We start from the raw sequence: 25,602 nt of genomic DNA on the forward strand, positions 1-25,602 counted from the left end.
TGGAAGAAATGGACAAATTCTTAGAAAGGTATAACCTTCCAAGACTGAACCAGGAAGAAATAGAAAATATGAACAGACTAATCACAAGCACTGAAATTGAAACTGTGATTAAAAATCTTCCAACAAACAAAAGTCCAGTACCAGATGGCTTCACTGGTGAATTCTATCAAACATTTAGAGAAGAGCTAACACCCATCCTTCTCAAACTCTTCCAAAAAATTGCGGAGGAAGGAACACTCCCAAACTCATTCTATGAGGCCACCATCACCCTGATACCCAAAACAGACAAAGATACCACAAAAAAAGAAAATTACAGACCAATATCACTGATGAATATAGATGCAAAAATCCTCAACAAACTACTAGCAAACAGAATCCAACAACACATTAAAAAGATCATACACCATGATCAAGTGGTATTTATCCCAGGGATGCAAGGATTCTTCAATATATGTAAATCAATCAATGTGATACACCATATTAACAAATTGAAGAATAAAAACCATATGATCATCTCAATAGATGCAGGAAAAGCTTTTGACAAAATTCAACACCCATTTATGATAAAAATGCTCCAGAAGGTGGGCATAGAGGGAACCTACCTCAACATAATAAAGGCCATATACGACAAACCCACAGCAAACATCATTCTCAATGGTGAAAAACTGAAAGCATTTTCTCTAAGATCAGGAACAAGACAAGGATGTCCACTCTCACCACTATTATTCAACATAGTTTTGGAAGTCCTAGCCATGGCAATCAAGAGAAGAAAAAGAAATAAAAGGAATACAAATTGGAAAAGAAGAAGTAAAACTGTCACTGTTTGCAGATGACATGATACTATACATAGAGAATCCTAAAGATGCCACCAGAAATCTACTAGAGCTAATCAATGAATTTGGTAAAGTTGCAGGATACAAAATTAATGCACAGAAATCTCTTGCATTCCTATACACTAACAATGAAAGATCAGAAAGAGAAATTAAGGAAACAATCCCATTCACCATTGCAACAAAAAGAATAAAATACCTAGGAATAAACCTACCTAAGGAGGTAAAAGACCTGTACTCAGAAAACTGTAAGACACTCATGAAAGAAATCAAAGGTGACACAAGCAGGCGGAGAGATATACCATGTTCTTGGATTGGTAGAATCAATATTGTGTAAATGACTATACTACCCAAAGCAATCTACAAATTCAATGCAATCCCTATCAAATTACCAGTGGCATTTTTTACAGAACTAGAACAAAAAATCTTAAAATTTGTATGGAGACACAAAAGACCCCAAATAGCCAAAGCAGTCTTGAGGGAAAAAAACTGAGCTGGAGGAATCAGACTCCCTGACTTCAGACTATACTACAAAGCTACAGTAATCAAGACAATATGGTACTGGCACAAAAACAGAAATATAGATCAACCGAACAGGATAGAAAGCCCATAGATAAACCCATGCACCTATGGTCAACTAATCTGTGACAAAGGAGGCAAGGATATACAATGGAGAAAAGACAGTCTCTTCAATAAATGGTGCTGGGAAAACTAGACAGCTACATGTAAAAGATGAAATTAGAACACTCCCAACACCATACACAAAAATAAACTCAAAATGGATCAGAGACCTAAATGTAAGACTGGACACTATAAAACTCTTAGAGGAAAACATAGGAAGAACACTCTTTGACATAAGTCACAGCAAGATCTTTTTTATCCACCTCCTAGAGTAATGGAAATACAGTCAAAAATAAACAAATGGGACCTAATGAAACTTAAAAGCTTTTGCAAAGCAAAGGAAACTACAAACAAGATGAAAAGACAACCCTCAGAATGGGAGAAGGTATTTGCAAACAAATCAACAGACAAAGGATTAATCTTCAAAATATATAAACAGCTCATGCAGCTCAATATTAAAAAAACAAACAACCCAATCAAAAAATGGGCAGAAGACCTAAATAGACATTTCTCCAAAGAAGACAGGTAGCCAAGAAGCACATGAAAAGCTGCTCAACATCACTAATTATTAGAGAAATGCAAATCAAAACTACAGTGAGGTGTCACCTCACACCAGTTAGAATGGGCATCATCAGAAAATCTACAAACAACAAATGCTGGAGAGCGTGTGGAGAAAAGGGAACCCTCTTGCACTGTTGATGGGAATGTAAATTGATATAGCCACTATGGAGAACAGTATGGAGGTTCCTTAAAAAACTAAAAATAGAATTACCATATGACCCAAGAATCCCACTCCTGGGCATGCACCCAGAGAAAACTAAATTCAAAAAGGCACATGCACTCCAATGTTCATTGCAGCACTATTTACAATAGCCAGGTCATGGAAGCAACCTAAATGCCCATTGACAGACGAATGGATAAAGAAGTTGTGGTACATATACACAATGGAATATTACTCAGCCATAGAAAAGAACGAAATTGAGTCATTTGTTGAGACATGGATGGATCTAGAGACTGTCATACAGAGTGAAGTAAGTCAGAAAGAGAAAAACAAATATCGTATATTAATGCATGTATGTGGAACCTAGAAAAATGGTACAAATGAACCGGTTTGCAGGGCAGAAATTGAGACACAGATGTAGAGAACAAACGTAAGGACACCAAGGGGGGAAAAGCACGGTGGGGTGGGGATGATGGTGTGCTGAATTGGGCGATTGGGATTGACATGTATACACTGATATGTATAAAATTGATGACTAATAAGAACCTGCAGTACAAACAAACAAACAAACAAAAAAAGACACATGCACTCCAATGTTCATTGCAGCAGTATTTGCAATGGTCAGGTCATGGAAGCAACCTAAATGCCCATCGACAGACGAATGGATAAAGATGTGGTACATATATACAATGGAATATTACTCAGCCATAAAAAGGAACGAAATTGGGTCTTTTGTAGAGACGTGGATGGATCTAGGGACTCTCATATAGAGTGAAGTAAGTCAGAAAGAGAAAAACAAATATCGTATACTAACACATATATGTGGAACCTAGAAAAATGGTACAGATGAACCGGTTTGCAAGGCAGAAACAGAGACACAGATGTAGAGAACAAACGTATGGACACCAAGGGAGGAAAGTGGTGGGGGGCGGGGGGATGGTGGTGGTGTAATGAATTGGGAGATTGGGATTGACATATATACACTAATATATATAGATAACTAATAAGAACCTGCTGTATAAAAAAATAAATAAAATAAAATTCAAAAAAATTAAAAAGTGTACAGTTCAGGGACTTCCCTGGTGGTCCAGTGGTTAACATTTCACCTTCCAATGCAGGGGGGATGGGTTCGATCCCTGGTCAGGGAAGCTAAGATTCCACATGCCTTGGGGCCAAAAAACAAAAACATAAAACAGAAGCAACATTGTAACAAATTCAATAAACACTTTAAAAATGGTCCACATAAAAAAAATCTTTAAAAAATAAAGCGTACAGTTCAGTGATTTTTACTAAAGTTGTACAACATCCCATTATCGAATTCCAGAACATTTTCATCATCCCAAAAATAAACCTACCATTAGCAGTCACTCTTTATTCTACCCTTCACTTCTCCGCAGCCCTAGGCTACCATTAAATTCTCTGTCTCTATAGATTTGCCTATTCCAGATATTTCATATAAACAGAATCATACAATATATGGTCTTTTGTGACTGGCTTTTTTTTACCTAGCATAATATTTTCAGGGTTCATGTATGTTGTAGTGTGTATCAGTATTTCATTCCTTTTGATTGCTGAATAATATTCCATTTTAAGGTTATATCACATTTCAGTGATATCCATTCATCAGTTGATAGACACTTGGGTTGTTTTTACTTTTTGGCTATTATGAATAATGCTGCTATGAACATTGTGCACAAGTTTTTCTGTGAACATGTCTTCAGTTCTCTTGGGTACATACCTACAAGTGGAATTGCTGGATCATATGGTAACTACTTTTAACATTTTGAGAAAATGCCAAACTTTTCCAAAGTAACTACATTATTTTACAATCCTGCCAACAATGCGTGAGAGTTGCAGTTTCTCCACATCCTTGTCAGCACTTGTTATTGTCTGATTTTTGGATTATAGCTATCCTAGTATGTGTGAAATAGTGTGTCACTGTGGTTTTGATTTGCCTTTCCCTAATAATGTTGAGCATCTTTTCATGTGCGTGTTGGCACATCTTTTGTACATTCTCTTTTAAGAATGTGTATTCAGATCCTTTACTCATTTTTAAAATGAACTGTCTTTTTATTATTGATTTGTAAGAGTTCTTTATAAATTTTATTATTGAGTTGTAAGAGTTTTTATCAGATTTATGATTTGCAAATATTTTGTCCCATTGTGTAGGTTGTCTGTTCACTTTCTTAGTGGTATCATTTGCAGCACAAAAGTTTTTAATTTCAGTGTAGTCCAGTTTATTTTGTCTTTGGTTGCTTGTGCTTTAGGTGTTATTTAAGAAACCATTGCCTAACCCAGGTCACAAAGATTTATTCCTATGCTTTGCTAAGAGTTTTATAGTTTTAGCTCTCGTATTTAGGTCTCTGATCCATTTTAAGTTAAGTTTACATATGGTGTGAGGAAGAGGTCCAACTTCATTCCTTTTCATGTGGCTATCTCTTCTGTTTTTAAGGTAACAAGAATGTGGTAACCAGAGAGCACTTAGACCGTATGAAGAATAGCTGCATCGTTTGTAACATGGGACATTCCAACACGGAGATTGACGTGGTAAGTTCAAGTGACTCGTCATTGGGTTTTTTTTTTTTTTTTTTCCTCTCTCCTTCCCAAGAAACATAAACTAGAAGAAGAAAGAGCAGGGTCACCAGCCATCCTAAACATGACTGTACTGGTAGAGCTGTTCACAGTCTGTTCACTCACTAGCCTTATGGCTTGTGCGTATGGATTCTACAAAGCTTCTTTATCTCAACTTAATCATTTCAAATGAATGGTTTTTTTCCACCTAAGCTTGATACCTAGTTGTACTGTAAGACATTTTATCTTTATGATTAGCATTAAGAGCTGGGTAAACTCAAGACTACAAAAAGGATACAATAAATGTGAGTCAGTATGCTAGTCAGTATTTCGGAGAGATTTGATTTTGCTGTAAAGGTGAGATTAGTAGGTTGGTCCAAGGAAACAAGTCAAGGGAGGGAAATCTATGGGCTGGGATGAGAACACTGCTTAAGACTGACTGTGTCTGTCAGATATGGTGGTTTCCCTTTTCTCTCCCTCTTTTATGGGGCTAGGTCTCCCCTTAACATATTTTCCAAACTGTAGTATTCGATCTATAGATGTCACAATCAATTCAGTAGCATGTGTTCCTCAAACCTGGAAAACCTATAGCTTTGGTTCTCTAGTTTTATTATAGTCACCTAAAATTTTCTGATCCAACAGAACACGTGATCCTTTTAAGGTGCCCAAGTAATAGTTAATAGAAGTGTTATTTATTTCTTTTCAGACTTAAAGTATCTCTCAGTGTGACTTTCACTCTGGTTTTAAGTTTTTATGGCATTTTTCTGACACAACTGTATTTCTGTCTGGGTAAATGGCTCAAGCAAAGCATGCTTTCATCTCCACTGAGGGCTGCTCTGATTGAGCTTCAGCATTGCCAGGTAAGGATCAGTTGATATACTGAGAGCCTGTTGGATATCTATTTTAAATGGTTTCTCTTTTTAACTCTGTGCTCTATTCTTCTGTTATTAAAAATAGCTGGAAAAACAACCTACCAAAGCCTGTTTCTACCCTTGAGGTTTTTGAGTGGCATGGCTCCATTACTCTGTCTTACCATGATATTTTGCTTATAATGAGTAATTTATTTAGTTTGTGTTTTTGAGGGATTTTTTGTTGTTGTTGTTGTTTTGGGGGTTTTTTGTTGGTTTTTTTTGTTTGGTTTGGTTTTTTGGTTAAGTTTCACTTTTGTGCCATACTGCCCGTTTACTAAATGGTCAAAGGTATCAATATTTCTAAAACTATCTAGCCTATGATTGTCCTTTTCTGGATTGATCTGCTTGTAGAGCCCCCAGATGGAAAAAGCTTAAAGGGAAGTGGTCATGCTCTGAGCCCTGAAGTGAAATCTTCTGAGTAAGCAAACAGGGAAGGAATTTCCGTTCTAAACCCTCAAGAAGCTCTAAAATAAAGATAATTTCAAATGCAGTCATGTAATTTTTATATTTTTACTTTATCTCATTTCATCCTCTTGACCACCCCATGAGGCAGTATTCTTATTCCTGATTTTCAGTTGGGAAAATAAAAGCTTAAGTACATTGTTCAGTCATAGCCGTTGATTCAAAAATGAAATTGAAGCACAAAATTCAGGTTTTTTGACTTCTAGTTCAGTTTTTTTGTTTTTGTTTTTCTGTATGTTTTTGTTTGTTTGTTTAGTTTTTTAGTTTGGTTTTTTGTTTTGTGGTTTTTTTTTTGGCCATGCTTCACAGTTTGCAGGATCTTAGTTCCCTGACCTGACCAGGGAGTGAACCTGGGCTCAGGCTCAGGCAGTGAAAGCACCGAGTCCTAACACTGGACTACCAGGGAATTCCCTGTTTTTCTGTATGTTATACTATGATCTCCTCATGCTTTTTAGATTACCTTCAAATTGTGGTGGTAATCTCTTCTCCAAAGGCAGCCCAGATATAAGTAATCTCTCAGGATAAAGGCCAGGAGACTGTTTACCTTCAATCATAAATATTTATTGTGTGATTGCTATATGCCAGGTCCTGCTCTACATGCTTGGGATCAGTGCACAAAACAGGCAAAGATTCCTGCCCTCATGGAACTTATATTTTAGTGAGAAAAAGGACAATAAACATAATAAGTAAAATTTATAGTATGTTAGAAGGTGAAAGCACCATAGAAAAAAGAAAAAGCAGAGCATGGTAAGGGGAAATCAAGAGTGCTGGGTTGTAATTTTAGATAGAGGGATCAAGGTATAAGCCTCATTAAGAAGGTGATGGTTGGGCTTCCCTGGTGGCGCAGTGGTTGAGAGTCTGCCTGCCGATGCAGGGGACACGGGTTTGTGCCCCGGTCCAGGAAGATCCCACATGCCGCGGAGCGGCTAGGCCCGTGAGCCATGGCCGCTGAGCCTGCGCGTCCAGAGCCTGTGCTCCGCAACAGGAGAGGCCACAACAGTGAGAGGCCTGCATACCGCAAAAAAAAAAAAAAAAAAAAAGAGGGTGATGGTTGATAAGTGTCCATCATCCGATGAATGGATAAAGAAGATGTGGCACATATATACAATGGAATATTACTCAGCCATAAAAAGAAACAAAATTGAGCTATTTGTAGTGAGGTGGATGGACCTAGCATCTGTCATACAGAGTGAAGTAAGTCAGAAAGAGAAAGACAAATACCGTATGCTAACACATATATATGGAATTTAAGAAAAAAAAAATGTCATGAAGAACCTAGGGGTAAGACAGGAATAAAGACACAGACCTACTACAGAATGGACTTGAGGATATGGGGAGGGGGAAGGGTAAGCTATGACAAAGCGAGAGTGGTGTGGACATATATACACTACCAAATGTAAAATAGGTAGCTAGTGGGAAGCAGCCACATAGCACAGGACAGGGAGATCAGCTCGGTGCTTTGTGACCACCTAGAGGGGTGGGATAGGGAGGGTGGGAGGGAGGGAGACGCAAGAGGGAAGAGATATGGGAACATGTATATATGTATAACTGATTCACTTTGTTATAAAGCAGAAACTAACACACCATTGTAAAGCAATTATACTCCAATAAAGATGTTAAAAAAAAAAAAGGTGATGGTTGAGCATATCTGAAGGAATTAGCCATGTTGACTTTTAGGTGAAGGACATTTCAAGATGAGGGAACAGCCAGAGCAAATGCCCCAATGCGCGAGTTGCCTCATCTGTTTGAGAATCAACAATGAGGCCAGTATGACTGGAGCAGAAGAGCATGGGGTGGGCTTCCCTGGTGGCACAGTGGTTGAGAGTCCGCCTGCCGATGCAGGGGGCACGGGTTCGTGCCCCAATCCGGGAAGATCCCACATGCCGCGGAGCGGCTGGGCCCGTGAGCCATGGCTGCTGAGCCTGTGTGTCCGGAGCCTGTGCTCCGCAACGGGAGAGGCCACAACAGTGAGAGGCCCGCGTACCGCAAAAAAAAAAAAAAAAAAAAGAGCATGGGGCAGGGAAGAGTCGAAAATGAGGTCAGAGAGGTAATGAGCCACATCTTATAAGACCTCAGAGGCCATTGTAAGAACTCCTGATTGTGTACTGAGAGGAATATGGAGCCACTGTAGGATTTATGCCTTCTGTTTTTAAAGGATGATTTTTTATTTTAAAAGTATCACCCTGGCTGCTGCATTGAGACTAGACCTACTTTTGCAGGTATTGCTAGGTAGCCCCAGTATCTGCCACTGACACTAGCCAAGAGCCATCTTTCAACTCTCTTTGTGCTCTTCTTAGCAGAAAGTATATGACTAAACTAAGTGGTCCAGAAAGGGAGATGTTCAGAATGACTTTGGAAAAGTTTAATTATGCAACTTTCAATGGTAGTGTCACAGGGCATGCAAAGTGAAATTTAAGGAAGTAGCAAACTCAACTAAACATTGATTCCAGAATGTTCATTCACTACTTAGCAAATTTGTGTTGAGTACTCGCTCTGCTCTGTGCTAAGTACTAATTGGCTGAAGAAATAACAGTGAACAATATGCCTGCTTTCCTGGAGCTTATATTCTACTGTGGGAAACAATTACTAAATAGACAGTTATGGACTTCCCTGGTGAGACAGTGGTTAAGAATCTGCCTGCCAATGCAGGGGACATGGGTTCAACCCCTGGTCCGGGAGGATCCCACATGCCACGGAGCAACTAAGCCCGTGTGCCACAACTACTGAGCCTGCACTCTAGAGCCCGTGAGCCACAACTGCTGAAGCCCGTGCACCTAGAGCCCGTGCCCTGCAACAAGAGAAGACACCACAATGAGAAGCCCGCACACCACAATGAAGAGTAGCCCCTGCTCGCTGCAACTAGAGAAAGCCCACGTGCAGCAACGAAGACCCAACACAGCCAAAAATAAATAGACAGTTTCTTTCAGTTAGTGCCTAATACTGAAGTAAAACAGAAAGATGAGGACATTGAGGTTGCTATTTAATTAGGGTGATCAAAGAAGGTGTCTTTGAGGAGATAACATTTGAACAAAAACTTGAATGACCATTCTATTCAGAGAGAATGGTGAGTAAAGACCGTGAGGTAGAAACATGCTTGATGTGTTTGAGGAACAGAAAAGGTGCCATTGTGGCAGGAACAGAATGGGCAAGGGGATGAGGATAAGAGGCAGCAAGGAGGTAGCGGGTTATGCAGAGCTTTGTAGGCCATGGTATGGACTTTAGAGTTTATTCTGCATACAAGTGAAGCCATTGGAAGGATTTGAGTGGGTGACTGTTGAAATCTGACGTATGTTTTAAAAAATAACCTTGGCTGGGCTTCCCTGGTGGCGCAGTGGTTGAGAGTCCACCTGCCAATGCAGGACACACGGGTTCGAGCCCTGGTCTGGGAGGATCCCGCATGCCACGGAGCAGCTGGCCCCGTGAGCCTCAATTACTGAGCCTGCGCGTCTGGAGCCTGTGCTCCGCAACAAGAGAGGCCGCGATAGTGAGAGGCCCGCGCACCGCGATGAGGAGTGGCCCCCACTTACCACAACTAGAGAAAGCCCTCGCACAGAAACGAAGACCCAACACAGCCATAAAAAAAAAAAAAAAAAAAAAAAGAGCTGGTGACACGTATGTGCGCCGAGACAGCGCGAATTGGAGGAAAAAAATAAAATAAAATAAATAACCTTGGCTGTTGTATGAAGAAAACACTTCTGGAGCTTGAGTGGTGATAGGGACGATAGCAAACTCTTTCAGTATTTCCAGCAATAGAAGGAGGTAGCTTGGATTAGATGGATAAACAATGGAGGTGATAAGAAGTGATATATTGTGAAGGTAGGACCAGTGAGCTTTGCTACATGGATTGGATGCAGAGTGTGATAAAAAGAGAGGAATCACTGTAAGCTAACTCAACAAAACTGGGAAGGAAAATGACTTGGTAAATTTTTATCCAGAGTTTTTAGTGATCAAAAATGTAAGGATCTTTTTTTGTGGAGGAATTTACAGTTTACCTAACCTTGAGATGTTGACTGCTACATTTTTAGGAAGCAATTGCTCATGGAAAGAGTAGGTCATTTAGAAAGCTGTATTTTTTTTCTGAAAAATAATACCATGAATACTTAGGGGACCTGTGATAGGGATGTGCTCTTAGCTGCCTTTTGTCCAAGTCTTTCTGTCACATACTTCCTTTCTCTTGAAAAGAAACCTGCTTACCTGTATATATCACATAGACAGCCTGTGTGATTGTAAGCTTCACAGTTCAGGTAGTTAAACCATTATGTGCACATGCTTTAAAAGTTTTTGCCAGCCTGGGCTACACTGGTGGCACAGTGGTTAAGAATCCACCTGCCGGGCTTCCCTGGTGGCGCAGTGGTTGGGAGTCTGCCTGCCGATGCAGGGGACGCGGGTTCGTGCCCCGGTCCCAGAGGATCCCACATGCCGCGGAGCGGCTGGGCCCGTGAGCTGTGGCCGCTGGGCCTGCGTGTCCGGAGCCTGTGCTCCGCGGTGGGAGAGGCCACAACAGTGAGAGGCCCGCATACCGCAAAAAAAGAAAAAAAAAAAAAAGAATCCACCTGCCAATGCAGGGGACATGGGTTCGAGCCCGGGTCTGGGAAGATCCCACATGCTGCGAGCGGCTAAGCCCGTGCGCCACAACTACTGAGCCTGCACGCCTAGAGCCCGTGCTCCGCAATAAGAGAAGCCACTGCAGTGAGAAGCCCACGCACTGCAACGAAGAGTAGACCCCGCTCGCCACAACTAGAGGAAGCCTGCGTGCAGCAACAAAGACCCAACGCAGCCAAAAATAATAAATAAATAAAGTAAATAAATTTTTTTAAAAAAAGGTTTTGCCAGCCAAAGAATTACAGCCTGAGACTTGCTACTGACTCCATGCTTCGCAGGACTAGAACCACAGCTGTTCTTGGCTTTACAGTGGGACGTACACCTAGTTTGGGAAGGGAGTGGGCATAGGGGATCTTTTTCCTGGTAGATTGCTTAGTGATTGTAAATCCACAGAAAGGACGTTGGATGTCTTTAAGAGAAATTCTTGTAAAACTGTGCTAGCCATAGGAAACACTTTTCTCAAGGAGTGTAAATGCCAAATAGACTTTAATAGTTTATTGGAACTGCATGGGCAGTGCTGGGGATAACTTAACCAAGTTGCTCTTCAAACCCCATTTTAAACCCTCAGGTCTTTTGCTTGCATCATAGCCATCCCAGTGCTCTAGTAAATTGCCTCTACTAAGCACTGATCATTTTTATGATGTTCCTAAGAAGTTCCCTTTCCTTGATTCCACCACATCTTTTTTCCCAGGGAATACTTCCTAAGACAAGAGACTCTTGTTATCATTGTGTCAGCTCTTTACTTCCAGTCATCAAGATTGATTGTCCAATGGAAGATTAGGAGTATGAAACATTAAGAACTTGAAATACTTTAAAGTCCCATTACCTCAATTAAAAAATCGCTAGTGTTACCGAAGAGTATCTCTTGGCTCTACATGGTTATTGTCCTCCATGGTGATATTTCTAAAGGCTGAGGGATTTACTCTGTATATCCTTAACGTCCCAAAATGGCCTATTTGCTTAAATTCTTTTTAACTCTATTTATAGTGTTTATTTATAAAATTTCTTTTTAAAATCCTAATTTTAAAGTAGTACTTCCTCAATTTAAAATTCAAGCAATATAAATATGTATAAAGTAAAAAGCAGAAAATTTACAAAATTGAGGTTACAGCATATTATTTCTGCAACTTGATTTTTTCACTTAATAATGTATGGTTTTCATGTTAACAAATACAGATCTACTAATTTCTTTTTTTTTTTGAGAATTACATTATATTCCATTGTATGGAATTATCCTGATTTACTTAGCCATTCCCATGTTGATTTACATTTTTTGCTATTACAAATAATGTTGGATTAAACATTCGTGGGCACTTATATTTCTGAACTTGAACAAGTATTTCTATAGGATAGAGCCCTAAAAGTGAATTTGATTGGTCAAAGATTAGGTACATATAAAATTTTGTTAGCTACTGCCAAATTGCCCTCTAGAAAGGTTGAACTAATTTATGAAACTTGACACCTGAAGAGATTTTATATTTCCCATCTACCTAATAAAGAAATGGTCCAGACCATTAATAAAGTCCTGAATATACTGAATATAATTATAATTATATGTCTTTCTTTCCCACTAGATTAGTACAGAAAAGAAGATACAGTCCCTGTCAATAAACAGCTCACAGTCTAGTAGAGGAGTCCACAGTCTTATCTATAATAGTGTTCTTTGCTATAATGCCTAGAATACAGGATGTACTCCAGTAAATGATTGTCGTATAACTGAAGTGTTTCCCTTTATTTGTCTGATGACTACTATTTGGCAGAACTTCTCAATTTTACCAACTTGAGCCAATGGGTAGTCTTAGAGTACAGACTCCCTTTCTATTTTAGGCATTGCCTCTTGGAAGAAGGAAGTTGTCGCCTTAAGTCTAAACCCTGTGACTGTTATTTGTTTACTGCTGTTAATAAACTTAACATTTCTTCTCTTCTCGGAATATACAATATACAGAAATGGAAGGAGGGTGAGCCATTGGGAGCTTTACTCTACCATTAAGCATTGCTCTAAAGGCTACCTCACATTTGCACTTAGGTCACAAAGCTTCTGTAACTTTAGGGTGAACCACCATCATTGAGAAGGTGGAACCTGGGATGTCGGGACATGAGAGCAGAACCTTGGGCCCTGGCATGCTATGTGTAGGACATTCATTCTTCTCTAACTAATCTCACTCAGCTCTGACCCTCCTTTTTTCTGTGTCTCTTCAGCACTTATATATTCAGTTTGCACTGTATTAATTTGCACTTGTTTGCATGTTGCCTCATAAGTATTAAAGACTTTTGTCCCCACACATATGTATTGTTTTGTGTCCCAAACTAAAATATGAGCTTTTTGAAGGCAGAAACCATGTCTTTGGTTTCTTTTGTATTTCCCATAGCACCTTTTACTGTGCTCAGCAGAGAGTGGGCGCACAGTATATGTTGTGGAATGACATCCTGACTGATCTCTCCCTGGCTGGGCCTAAGATTAAATTCCCTGAAATGGAACAGTCCTAACCAACCCAGGACAGGTATTCTCCATCTGGCATGTTGGTTGCTTCTTTCAACTTGCTATTTGAAATGGCTCTCTTCGACATCTTTCCATCCAGAAAGTGGGACTTGGCATGGCTGATGATGTGCTTGCTGTATGTGTTCCAGGCGAGTCTTCGGACACCAGAACTGACCTGGGAGCGAGTGAGATCCCAAGTTGACCATGTAATATGGCCTGATGGCAAGAGGATAGTGTTGCTGGCAGAGGTAAGACCTGAGGCTGGAGAAGTTCACCCCTGACAGGAGAGACTGCAGTACCCATGTCTCCTCCCCCTCATGTTCTCCCATACTTTCAACTCCTCTTAAGAATAAGCTTAACTACTTTACCAGTGGATTTTACATCTAATTTTGAAAGGTCTTTTCATTCAGCAATTAAGAAACTATTTTGGTTCCCCACTTTTCACCAATTATCCTGTCTCTCTATGTCACTCTACAGGTTGAGTCAGACAATGACTTATTACTGTGGAAGGAATTAATGGATAGAACCATTACCACTTTGAGTGATGCTTATAAAGAGATAATGTCATTTGTGGGATGGTTTAATCAGGAAGCACAAAGTAGATATTTCTGACTGTAACTAAGATAATCTTAGGCAAACTCTGAGAAGGTCATGTCTTTGCTAATAGATTCCCTGTTTCTGGGTGTCCATTCCCCTAAACTGAGCCAGACGTGTAGTAGATACCCAGCTATGTATTGGTTGTGTGATTGATATTTCCCTTTCCTGGCTTCTTCTAGCTCAGCCTTACTGTTGACTTTCAGGCCACTTAGACTCCCATGTCAATGTTTGGCCACTTTTCCTTTCTTGACAGCTTCTCTTTCCTATCCTAGATTTCTGACAGCTGTAACAATGCCCCCTGTTTTTACCTTAACACTTTCTCTTCTTCAGGGAAAGATACCAAGATTACAAGGGGGACAATAATACTTTCCTTGAATTTTTATTTTCAGTCTTTTTTTTTAATTAAAGAAACTGAATATGAAAATATAAAACATATACTGTCTTCACCTAGGGGCCTTTAAATTTATTTTTGAGTCTTCTTCCTGTTCTCTTCACCTTTTCTCACCTTATCTCACCTTCTCAAATACTTTAGGGCATCTATAAAGTATGTACAGGAGTGTGTACAGGGAGGGGATCGGCAGGTTGTTAAATATAGACTAATTGCTTTAAAGTCAGCCCACTGTCTGGTGACTTATTTCTAGGTCCCATCTAGTAATTTTGGTGACAAAAGCTAGCACCATAGTTGTTTTTGGCTACAATGGTTGAGCAAAAAACGTGGTCAAGCTTCCTAGGAAATAAAGTAGGAAAGAATGGCATTGGGGGGAAGGTTCTAGTCATTCTAACTCTCTGAATCACCCACTGGAAATACATGACTGCCCTTGAATTCAGGAGAACCAGGTTGAGGAAAAAGCACAGAAACCATCACAGCTTCCTAAGTCAAAAAATATCTCCCATCACAACCTGGAGAGATTGCCCTTGGATTTGACCAGATCATTATTTAGGACAGTTTTTTGAAGGAATATCGATGCCTCAGAAGGAAGATATTCTGTTGTAGAAAGTAGAAAATTCAAGGGAAATATACCCTTCCTTGGCATAAGCCTCAGTATCATGTGACTATCTCTATTCCTTTTTACATAAACGCAGAGATCTTTTATCTTATTATCTTCATCAGATTTTCCAGAATTTCTTAACATTTCACTCAGATGTCACTCAGTTCATTTCCACTGATTGAACACCTCCTTTTTGTCCAGCATGTTAGTTGGGAGGTGTTTGGAAAATGGCTGTCGTGTTCTTCCCTCACTCCTCAAAGCCAGAGACTTCATCTAACCAACCCATTTGTGTGTTAACCTTTGCTTTCTAGGGCCGTCTGCTGAACCTAAGCTGCTCCACAGTGCCTACATTTGTGCTCTCCATCACCGCAACTACTCAGGTAAGGCCTCCAGAGTGGGGAAGCAGTGGGCTGGAGAGAGTCATTAGCCCATCAGGGTTTCACTTGATATGGGGTAGATTGCTGTGAATGGCACGTCAGCATCCATTTCTCTGCTTTTCTAGGCTCTTGCCTTGATAGAACTCTACAATGCTCCTGAGGGTCGCTATAAGCAGGATGTCTACCTGTTGCCCAAGAAAATGGGTAAGCATGAGCTCTTCTATCCCAGTCCTTACCAAGTAGTTCAGAGTCAGAGGCTAAGGGAAGTTTGGGGGCATTATATTTCTTAGGGATAGAAAAAAGATATCTTCATCTTGTAAAGTAGGAGCTAGGATTCTTAGATTTCATCCACAGTTGATTTATCACGTTTTCCAAATAGGTTGTCCTAATGAAGTAAGGACATTTTGCTGTGATTTAGTTTACCTGCCTGTGAATTTTAAGGATTTTCCCAAAGTATCTATTACACAAGAAAAAAATCTCAAAGGAAAAAAACCTCTTCCCCCCACAAGAAAGAGGAATCATCTCCTACCTTGTGACATCTGACTTACTCCAGTTCTAGGCTGCTAAGTAGCTCCTACCAAACTTTTCTCAGACCAAGAAGACTTTCATACTACACCTTCTAACTCTGACCTTGTTGCTTCAGGCCAAAGGAAAGACTCTGAATAGCTTCTGGTAAGAGTTTAGTTATGTGGCCATTTCGTATAGGAGAAACATTAAACTGTCTTAAATTTTTAAAGAACCTGCTTCAAACACCTGAACTGATACCGTATGTTTATAAACTCCCAAGCCAAAGATCAGGGAATAAATCAGCTTCTGGTTTTGTTTTGCTTCAGCATTAGATGCACAGCAACTGTGAGAAGTTGACATATTATCCCTTTAATAGACACTTTGGAAGAATATGAAAAAATAGAACAGTCCATAACTGAATGTATAATGAAGTTAGGGAGACCAAACAAATACATAGGAAATGACTCAAAATTCTGAATCAGCAATTTGTATTCAGGTAAGAGAATGTAAATAGAAACTCTTAAGAACTAAGGGTGTAGTGTCCTTCTCAGTCACTCCTTTCGGAGCTCCCCAAGTGTTAGTTTTTCTGAGTGACCTATAGTATAAAGTTTAAGGCAGAACTAAAGTTGGAGCTTCCTGTTTTTTAGTCCACCCACTGTCCCATCCTTTCTTTTAGACTCTAAGGCCTATTGCTTCTTTCATTTCTCACTTTTCTGGGGAGAAGGAAAGGTTCAAGGCTGAAACAGCTTGTAAGGAAGAAATGTTTTGACTTTGGAAAGCACTGGGCTTAAGCTCAAGCAACCATTCCTTAGAATTGAGGTCCAGTGGGCAAAAGTTAAGCATTTTTCATTCAGCTCCAAGAATTAGAAGGTGTCTTCCAACTTTTTAAGGCTGGAGAGAACAGCCAGACAAGAGGCAAGAATGCTTATACCAGGTCTTTTGTGATCTGTTCCAGATGAGTATGTGGCCAGCCTACACCTGCCCACCTTTGATGCCCACCTGACCGAGTTGACAGATGAACAGGCCAAGTATCTGGGGCTCAACAAGAATGGGCCCTTCAAGCCCAATTACTACAGGTGCCTTGGACTCCCCATAAAATATGCAAGCCTGACTAGTGATGAGCTTCCTGCACTGGAATTGGTCTTTTCATCCATCACCATATTTACATGACCTCAGGAAAATAAACCCACTCCCCCTCACTACCACCCCCAAAGGATTCTTTGAGGCCTTCTCCAGACATTGAATAGTGTTCCCTTTCCTGAATTTGCCATTTCATCTTCTTGACATGACGTTTACCCCTGTATGGAGGAAAACTGGCCTTCTTCATTGATGTGAAAAAGCACCACATTTATCTACCCTCACCATACACTGCAGAAAAGTCCCTGCCTCCCTGTTATACCTTTAGGCAGGCTCTTCATGTCCCAGCATCCCCACAAGCTGATAACATCACAGTCTCATCTTTCTTTTTTCCTGCAGGTATTAAGTTCCTGTAACTCAAGCCAGAAGAAGTTTTAAGGAATAAAACTCCAAGTCTTTTCTCCACTCCTATACAGGAAAGAACCCAGCAAGCTGCTTCTCCAATCAGCTGCCTGCCGTGCTCACCCTATATGTTAGGTTATTTATTTATTAACCTAAATAATAAATGTCGCCTTGGCCCAGAGTGTGGTTGCTGTCCTGAGGGCTGTGAGAGCTGCAGAGGACAGGCTGAGGAAGGAAAGAAATGGGGTTCCCAGTGGATCTTTTGAGTCATTCCCCATTGACTCGGAATCCTCAGCCCTGGTCATTGTTCTCTTGTCCAGGCTCAGGAGTTAGTCCATGGATTCCAGACTCCTCCTTCTCTGAGGTTTTCTGGAATAAATTTTTAGCAGCTGCCTTTCTCATCTTTGGCCCTTCTCCAGGTGAGGCCTTTTGGAAGCCACTGAATTAACATGGCCTGGGTTCCCAGCCTTGACCATCACTATCACTGCCTTCTTTATAAAATGAAAGGAAGGAAGGAGTGTTGTGGCTTTGGCAAGCTACACCAAGAACTCAGCTGTGCCTGTGCTGCCTGGGAGTCTCCTTCCTTACCCAGGACTCCTTTCTTCTCCTTGAATATTTATGTCCATTTTAACAATTTCAGATTCCAAGAGGAATGTGCCTCTATTATTTCCTCAACAGCTCTGATGTTTATCAGACATTTGTTTTGCCCTCTTTCTAACCCAACTAGCCTCTGCTCAGGAAGTGAGGGCCAGCCCCACTGGGGCCCATAATTTTACTTCCTTGTCATTTAACTGGATAGTTTCCCAGGAAGCTCCCTACAGATTGACACTGTCTCAGAAAAGGAGGCTTGTTGTGAAACACTACTTCCTGAAACTTCCTCCTGTGGCCTAAAACTCCTTCTGAAACTGAGCAGGGAAAGGCTTACTTTCCAAGGGATTTGGGAGAGCAGGGCTTCAGAAATGCGACAGATCTTTCAGACCCACAGCTCAACACCCTAAAGAAGCAGAATATATTTATTTGTCTCCTGGGAAGGGCTTTGCAGCTTAACTGGCTAAGCTATACAGAGATGACACCGTAAACTGAATCCAGATGATCAAAGCTAGTTTGACTAGTTTGAACCTCGTCAGACATTCATCCCTTTGGCCATTGCCATTGAATATGAAACTGAGATCTAATGTCTCTGCAATTTGGTCTGTGGTCTTTCTTCTCTGCTGGGATATCTTTTTATGTTCTGGCCATCTTGGGATTCTGTATTCCAGAGGTAGTTTCTTGAGTAACTCCAACATTACAAAAAAATTGTAATGTGAGCAGCCTGAAACTTTGTGTCCCACCTAAGAGTTGGATTCCTTTTAGAGACTGACCTGTTGGTCTTAAGGGGTCCATTGGGACCAGATTGGTTCTAAGAGTTAAAGTCTGGAGTGGTCCTAGGAATCTTGAATGAAATGAGTCCTTTTTCCCCCTGCCAACCCTATTTAACACTCTCAGTTTTGTTTTTCCATTTTTCCCCTATCCTGGTCTGCCTCAAAGTCTCAAGACCAAGGTGACCCCAGGAAACACCAGACCACCCACGATCACCATAACCTTCCCACCCTAATTCTGCTCTCCGATTTCTACCTTCTCCAACTTCTCCTGGTCTTCACATATACCCACAGAGCTAGTCTGGAAGTGACCTTCCCTTTGGAGGTAGGGAGGTAGATCTTAGGTAAATGGTTGTTTGCCTCACTAAATAGTACACAGTCTCAGCCCATAGAATCTAGTTCCTCAGAGGCCGTATGTCTTAGCAAGTACTGGAAAAATGCCACATGCGTGGCTATATTCTTTCATGGAGAAGATCATAAATGCTGAAAATCCCACTAGGCCATTCAGTTCTTCCTTTTGCCCACCCTGTTCTGGCTTTTGTATTAATTAATTGGATCCCCTTAACAGAAGATTCAGAAGATGAAATTTGTGTCTCATCTTATATCCAGAGAAGATTCCATTAGGCAGATATCTAGACTCTAGCTTATTATGTTCTTAAGCCAAAGTCATAACCTGCTGTTTCTCAGCAAAGCCTGGCTGCCTGTGGAGCTTACTATGTGCTGATCCTGACAGAACATACTCTGCCTTGAAAATGTGAAGAGACCCATTCCAAATGAAAAAGAGCCACACCGGGCTTCTAGGTTAGGTGGCCCATGTTGCTACCCATGGTGAGGTATTTGCCTCTGAGTTTCAGGTGACCACTCTTCATTTCTTTCTGGGGACTCTGTGTCATAACCATTAAGGAAAAGGAGGTCCAGGCCTCCTGAGTTTGAGTTCTACCTTGGTGTGGGAATTTGGTCGTTATTCTTACTCCCTGTGTAATCAGAACAAATGCATCTTCTTCCCTCGAGCTCTCACCTTAGATGCATCCTAGGTATCTGGAAGCATGGGAAAGAAGACTAATTAGCTCTTTATATGTGGCCCTGGCCTGTGGGGATCTTACCATTTTCTCTGCAGTGAATTTGTGCTAGTTTTCAAGGTTTTTTGCCTTCTTAATTGAAATACTGTTTTCTTTTTCTCATTAAAAAAAAAAGTATCTGGTCTACCTTTCCTCCGCCCTCCTACCTCCTCATCCTCCCCTCCCATATGAGCACGGCTCCCCATGGCCACATACTCCTGCAAAGCTTTTTTGCTGCTTGGCTTTTCTCTGAACAGATCTGAAATTGCTGCTCCTGTGGTTTTCTCAAAATTAACTTTGTCATGGTTTTAAAAAAGAAATCAAAATGCATTGTTGCATTAAGCTTTTTTAATAAAGGAAAATTACAGGAAAAAAATAGGCAACACCAGCAAATTATATGTGGACAAGTTCTAAACTATATATACATACATATATATGTAAAATCATCTAGTTCTCATTGTCATCTTACTGAAAGGAAATAAAACCTCTAAAGATTGCCATATCTGAGAGGCTCTTGGAAATCTTTATGTCTAAGTGATTGTATTAGATCAGCAATAATGAATATGTAATCTCAAAAGATAAATAAAATATTCTTAAAATGGATTCTTGTACTGAGAGTATTCCTTGCTTCAGTGAACTAGGAATTTAGAGATGAGAGAGGCTTCTGGGCAACAGGCTAGAGAGCCTGCTGTAGCGCAAGGATGTGAAAAGCTGAAGCACTTACCAATAGGCATGTTTAAGTGTCCTTAGCCTTGAGTCCCTTGTTCCATGGTGAGTCATTCCACTCATAAATGTCACCCTTCCCCCACTGCCCACCCCGTTATGTGTATAAAGAACCTGCTTTCGTAAAGCAACCACTCTGGGGGAGTTGAGAAGTATAGGCTTAAGGCAGAGAAACTAAAGCTTGGTTCTTGCAATCCCTCTGTGTGCTGCCATAAGCTGGAGAGCACAGAAAGGCAGCATCCTGTGGTTTGGGACCAAAAGACCCTGACTACAGGACCTGACTATGACATCCAACCAAAGAGAAGAAAGAAATGAATCTAGCAGTAGAAACTACCAGTAGAGTAGCCATTTTTGAGAAATAGCTACTAAAGATAGCCACTTTCTTTAGTTGACAACCTAAACAAGTTCTATATCCTGTATGCAAGGTGTTTTCTTCCCTATCAGAATCTCATGCCACTTTGACTTCTGTTTGTCTAAACTAAGGGCCACAGGGCTGGAATAGCCTGGGCAATTGGTAATGGTTCAAAGGTGGCCCATTCTCAAAGGAGAATGCAGCAGCTAGCATGGAGCCTGTAAGCCAGCTGACAGGATTTGCTCCACTACAGCAAGGTTTGACTCCTCTTTTGTGAAGGATGGAAACTTGAGGGCCTCGGTCTTATTTTCATATTCACAGGGTGATCCCAGGCTGCCCACTGCTGTGCAGTTTCTCAATCACGTGATATTGTAGAAAGAGCTTGGAGTCAGGCTGACTTGACCAGCTCTACCATTTACAAGTTGTGTGACTGGGCCAAATTATATAACTATTCAGAGCCTCAGTTTTCTTGCCTGTGAAATGGATAATGCTTATCTCTAGAGTAAAGATTTAATGACCTGATTTAATTTTTAAAATACTGCTTACAGACCCAGCAAACACTAGGTACTACATAAATATCGATTCCTTGTCTCAGCCTAAGACCCTACAGCCTGAATTGCCTCATTACACCCACATGTGCTCTTTTATAGGGCAAAGAGGATATTCTATCCTTTTTCTATTGTACTATTTTATCCTGGCTGCCCGATACCCTCAAAAACTAGGTATTTTAAGACTTCCTGCAATCTTATTTTTAAGCTTTTTCAATGCCAGGTGTTATCTATATAATCACATATCCAACCTCTGGATTAAAGTGGAGTGCTTATATGGGGAAAGGGGTATGTTTAGTCCTTGTATCTATACCTATTTATACCTCTAGCCCTCTGCCAGCAGCCTCAGAATATCTGAGTTTGGAGACAAGGGAAAGTGGTAGTGTAGGTTTAAAAATAATTCCACACTGGAGCCATCTCTGCAAGATGTGGACCAGTCCCTAATTAGCTCCAAGGTATATTTATGGGTACCTCTGTGGTCAGTGGTGTTGATGGCTGTCACTTCTTTGTTGACAAATAAGCTAAAAGAAATTGAGTGTGTGCCAATTACATGGCCCAGAGTTTCAAAGTTTTCAGTTAATCTGTGGTTTCTTGTTACTTCTTCCAGTAGTTGTTTCCAGATATCTTCCTCCTTATGATAAGCTCTGAAAGTCTGGGCCTCTAATGATCAGATAGATGTCTGATCTTTACTGGCTCCCATTCTACTGCAGTGTGGAAAAGATACTGGATTGAGGTCTCTCCCCATGTTGATTCTTTGCAATCTCCATAGCGCCGCTTTTTTAAACCCCATCTCCCAAAGTGAAGCCAGATGGAGCTCTAGGCTCAGCAAATGGCTTTACATAAAGGCCAGAGGGGACTTGAGAGCTGTTGTCCTCAATTCTACTCCCAACTGAAGATTACACTGCTCCCTTGGCCCTAGGGGTAGGTTGGAAAAAGAACAAAACCTCAAAAGTAGCCACTCCTGTATGTCACCATTGTTGGGGATCCTGATGATTGACTAGGCTCACAAAAGAATATGAAGTTCTGGGCTTGTCAATCCTAGAGCTCTGACTGCTTAGGAGGAGATGTACTGGTAAGAGGGAAGGTAGAAAATTAGTTATTTTATTAAGAAGCCCCAGTGGGCTGTGCTGTGGCAGGTTTACCACACTGAAGCAGTGATGAGCTAGGTGTGGGTTGTGAATTTTAAAGCAGAGCATGAATCCTTAAGAGTTTAACAAAATTATACCCTGAAAAAAATTCCAAAATCAAATAGTTTAGGCCTTGAGCCAGGGACTTTCTTAGAAACTCATATCAATTCACTTCTGTTTAAACGAGTGGGTCTCAACCACAGAAGATTTTGCCCCCCGCAACCCCACCCAGGGATATTTTGCAATATCTGGAAACATTTTTGGTTGTCACAGCTAGGGGGAGGGTACTGCTGGCATCTCGTGAAGAGAGGCCAGGGATTCTGCTAAACAGTCTACAGTGCACAAAACAGCTCCCCACGACAAGACATTTTTCAGTCGATAGTACAGAAGAAACCCTGTGTTAAATGCACAGAAATGAGCAATACCCAGATGAACAAAAGCTACTCTCGGAGAGCTTATATTCAGGTTGAGGTGGGTGGGTGGTGGGAATGGGAGAGGAAAGGGAAAATTGTGGGTGGGTACAGTAAGGAGATGTTGGAGACCAGGGAGAGAAAGGAACTCAGAAATCTCCAAGGAGTGCTCACTCTCAACTCTGCCTTGATCTGTCACCTACTAATTAGCAGAGGAAAGTGTGAGGGAGAGATATGATACAAGAAGGGGGGATAATTCCTTTGGGCCCCTTACTTTGAGGATATAGTAGAAAATATAAGGATTGTGGATCCAGGCAGACTTGGCTGACACCAGCACAGCCTGAGTGGGTTGATGAGGGTCAAAAGAAACGCTTTCTGGAGGAGGAGGTGATAACTAAATAGAATCTTTAAGGAAGAATAGAAGTTAGCCAAGAGAAGAGCAGAGTTTCCTCCAGTGAGAGACACTGAAACAAGATATTAGAATATGATACCTTGGGAACTGCAAGCAAGGAGTAACTAGTCTCTGAGAGTCCCGGTTTCCTTGTCAGTAATATTGGATTAGTGAAAACAACCTGTAGGAGAGATATATCTGGAAAGAGTCTAGTGCAATGCCTGGAACAAAGTGGCAGTTCAACAATCCCCCCCAACTTGTTTAGGGCTTCTATTACTATCCCAGACTGCACACATATTTACTGTAAGACGCTTTTTACGTAAATTCCAAAGTGGGCAAACCACACAGCCTCATTTGCCCCAGGTAACACTGAGCCCTTAGGAAGGATCTTAGAATGAAGGAAAGGACTGGGGAACAGGTGGCGATGGGGATTTGTTCTCCAATCAACTTTTACTCCCTAGCTCACACCATGAGGAAGATGCCCCCCTTCAGCAGAGAAAGGCAGATGGCCAGGAACAGCCCGGAAAGGCACCAGCAATTTCAGTGAAGTAAAAACGGCCCCCTCAACCCCCAGTCTCCCAGTCAAGCCCTCACTCCGAGTGGAATGAGTTCGCCTCTGAAATCTCAGCTTCCAGAGAGGGAGAGTCGCTCGTTTCCTGCGGTGTCCCTGGCCACCCGGCGGTGCCATCCCTCCCCTTCGACTGAAGCGGGATTTGGAAAGTACTCAGGAGCCAGGACTTGGGGGCAGAGGTCTGTGATACTGGGGAAACGAAGACTGCAGTGGAGCAGGAGGCGGAGACTAGAGCTCCCCAAAAAGGTCGCTATTTGGGAGGGGGTGAGGGCTAAGGGACACCTAGTGAGAAGCAGAGCTGACCACCTAGAGCTCAAGGCCCAGGACGTGGGAGGTGGAGCTAAGAGCCGTCCCAGGAGTGTCAGGCTACCAGCGACGCCGCGGGAGTGGGGAAAAAAAATCCCTTGAATGAGCCCCCTCCAAGTCCCGCTCAGAGAGGTCTAACAGCCAATCGCGCTACAGGGTGGGGCTTCGGAGAAAGGTCTCAACCAATAGCTGTGGAGGGGGCGGGGCCTGGCTCCCGGCGCGCGGCGGCTGTGGGGTAACCCCTGGCCGAGAGCGCAGAGCGGCAGAGGGGAGCTGCTAAGGAGAGCCGCATGGAGGACCCTGCGGCACCCGGGTCCGGGAACCCGCCTGTCAATGGCTACGGCAACAGCAACGGCAACGGCAACGGCGGCGGCAAAGGGAAGCCGGCGGCGCCTAAAAGCCGGGAAACGTTCAGAAGCCAGCGGCGGGAGTCGGAGGTGAGGAGCCCGGAGAGCTTTCAGTTGGGGCCGGGAGACGCCCGGGGCGAGAAGCGTTGGCTGAGGTGTTTCGGTCGCATCCCCCTCCGCCGCCGGGAGACCCCTGCGCGCCCCGTGCCGCCTCTCGGAGCGGGCGCCTGCGGGGCCCGCCTCAGCCTGAACTCCGGGCTCTGCAGCCCCTGACCCTCCGTCTCCTGCCGCGGGTCTGGGGCTTTCTAGCCCCCTGGCCTCCCTCTGGGGGCGCGAAGATAGAGCGTGATATCCACCGTCCCGGATACTTTCACATATTTATCTCACTTAATCGCTGTAGCCCCCCGGAGTGGTAATTCGTAAGGCCAATTTACGGAGGAGGAACAGGCGCGGAGAGGTGAAGTGAGTGGCCTGAGGGGTGGGAGGCCGGAGCCCGGCCGCAGTGAAAAGGGGCCGGCGTGGGGGCAGCCGCCCTCCCACCCCGAGGCGCCCCGAGCCGAGCAGAGCAGCCGCGTGACTTGGGCCCTTCCCCTTCCCCCCGTGTGCTGGCGAGCCCTTGAGGGAGCACTTTCCACGGACATCAGGCTCCCTCCCCGTAAGGGTTAATGATACAGGAGTCAGGCGGGGCAGTACCGGAGCGAGTGGATGGACACCCCCACGATACAGACCCACAGAGAGGAGTATGAATGTTCCCTCTTCTTAAACCCTAGCTAGGAGGATGAAAGGAGTGAATTAACATTCACTCCAACCCCCTCATCCAGCCAGCTTCCATCAACTAGCCAAGAGCAGAACCGGATCTGAGCGGGGAATCAGACCACAAAATGTCAGGTGTGGAAGGGTCTGTAGAGGTCACCGGGTTTTAGCCCTTGCTTTGACGGAAGTGGGAGACAGAAGTAGCTTGCCGAAGGTCAAACATCTGGCACAGTGGCCAGGGGTACCAGGCTTTGCGTTCAGTCAGAGCAGGTTTTGAGGTTTTGAGGTTTTGAATCCCAGCCCTACCATTTATTCTTGGTGTGACTTTTGGCAGATTGCCAGCCTCTGAGCTCCAGTTTCTTCCTCTGTAAAATGAGGTTAATACTACCTGCTTCAGAAGGTTGCGATAAAGTCAAAATGAGATAATTGAATGTGAAATGCTTAATTCAGTGCAGGCACGGTGCATGTAGTTGGTTAGCGCACAGTAGCTCTTAGTACTATATTATCATCAT

The 25,602-nt window shown here is 42.4% G+C and overlaps 2 protein-coding genes across 3 annotated transcripts in view; both read left to right on the forward strand.

Annotated features, from left to right (window-relative positions):
- AHCYL2 (adenosylhomocysteinase like 2) overlaps positions 1–24,229 on the forward strand; it is a gene marked incomplete at both ends in the record, with an annotated part of 182,515 nt that extends 158,286 nt beyond the window's left edge. The window contains 7 exons of the mRNA XM_079711852.1: positions 4,625–4,719; positions 13,347–13,445; positions 15,095–15,163; positions 15,286–15,364; positions 16,623–16,743; positions 23,742–23,863; positions 24,147–24,229. Of these exons, the coding sequence (XP_079567978.1) occupies positions 4,625–4,719; positions 13,347–13,445; positions 15,095–15,163; positions 15,286–15,364; positions 16,623–16,743; positions 23,742–23,863; positions 24,147–24,229 (668 nt within the window). The remainder of the gene's footprint in view (positions 1–4,624; positions 4,720–13,346; positions 13,446–15,094; positions 15,164–15,285; positions 15,365–16,622; positions 16,744–23,741; positions 23,864–24,146) is intronic.
- Positions 24,230–24,280: 51 nt separating this feature from the next.
- Positions 24,281–25,602, forward strand: part of STRIP2 (striatin interacting protein 2) — a gene marked incomplete at both ends in the record, with an annotated part of 42,067 nt that continues 40,745 nt past the window's right edge. For both annotated transcript variants that reach the window (XM_079711471.1, XM_079711472.1), the window contains one exon: positions 24,281–24,427. In XM_079711471.1, coding sequence (XP_079567597.1) covers positions 24,281–24,427 — 147 coding nt within the window. The remainder of the gene's footprint in view (positions 24,428–25,602) is intronic.

This window comes from Hyperoodon ampullatus (genome assembly GCF_949752795.1).
Source record: "Hyperoodon ampullatus genome assembly, chromosome: 9".
Taxonomy (NCBI): Eukaryota; Metazoa; Chordata; class Mammalia; order Artiodactyla; family Ziphiidae; genus Hyperoodon; species Hyperoodon ampullatus.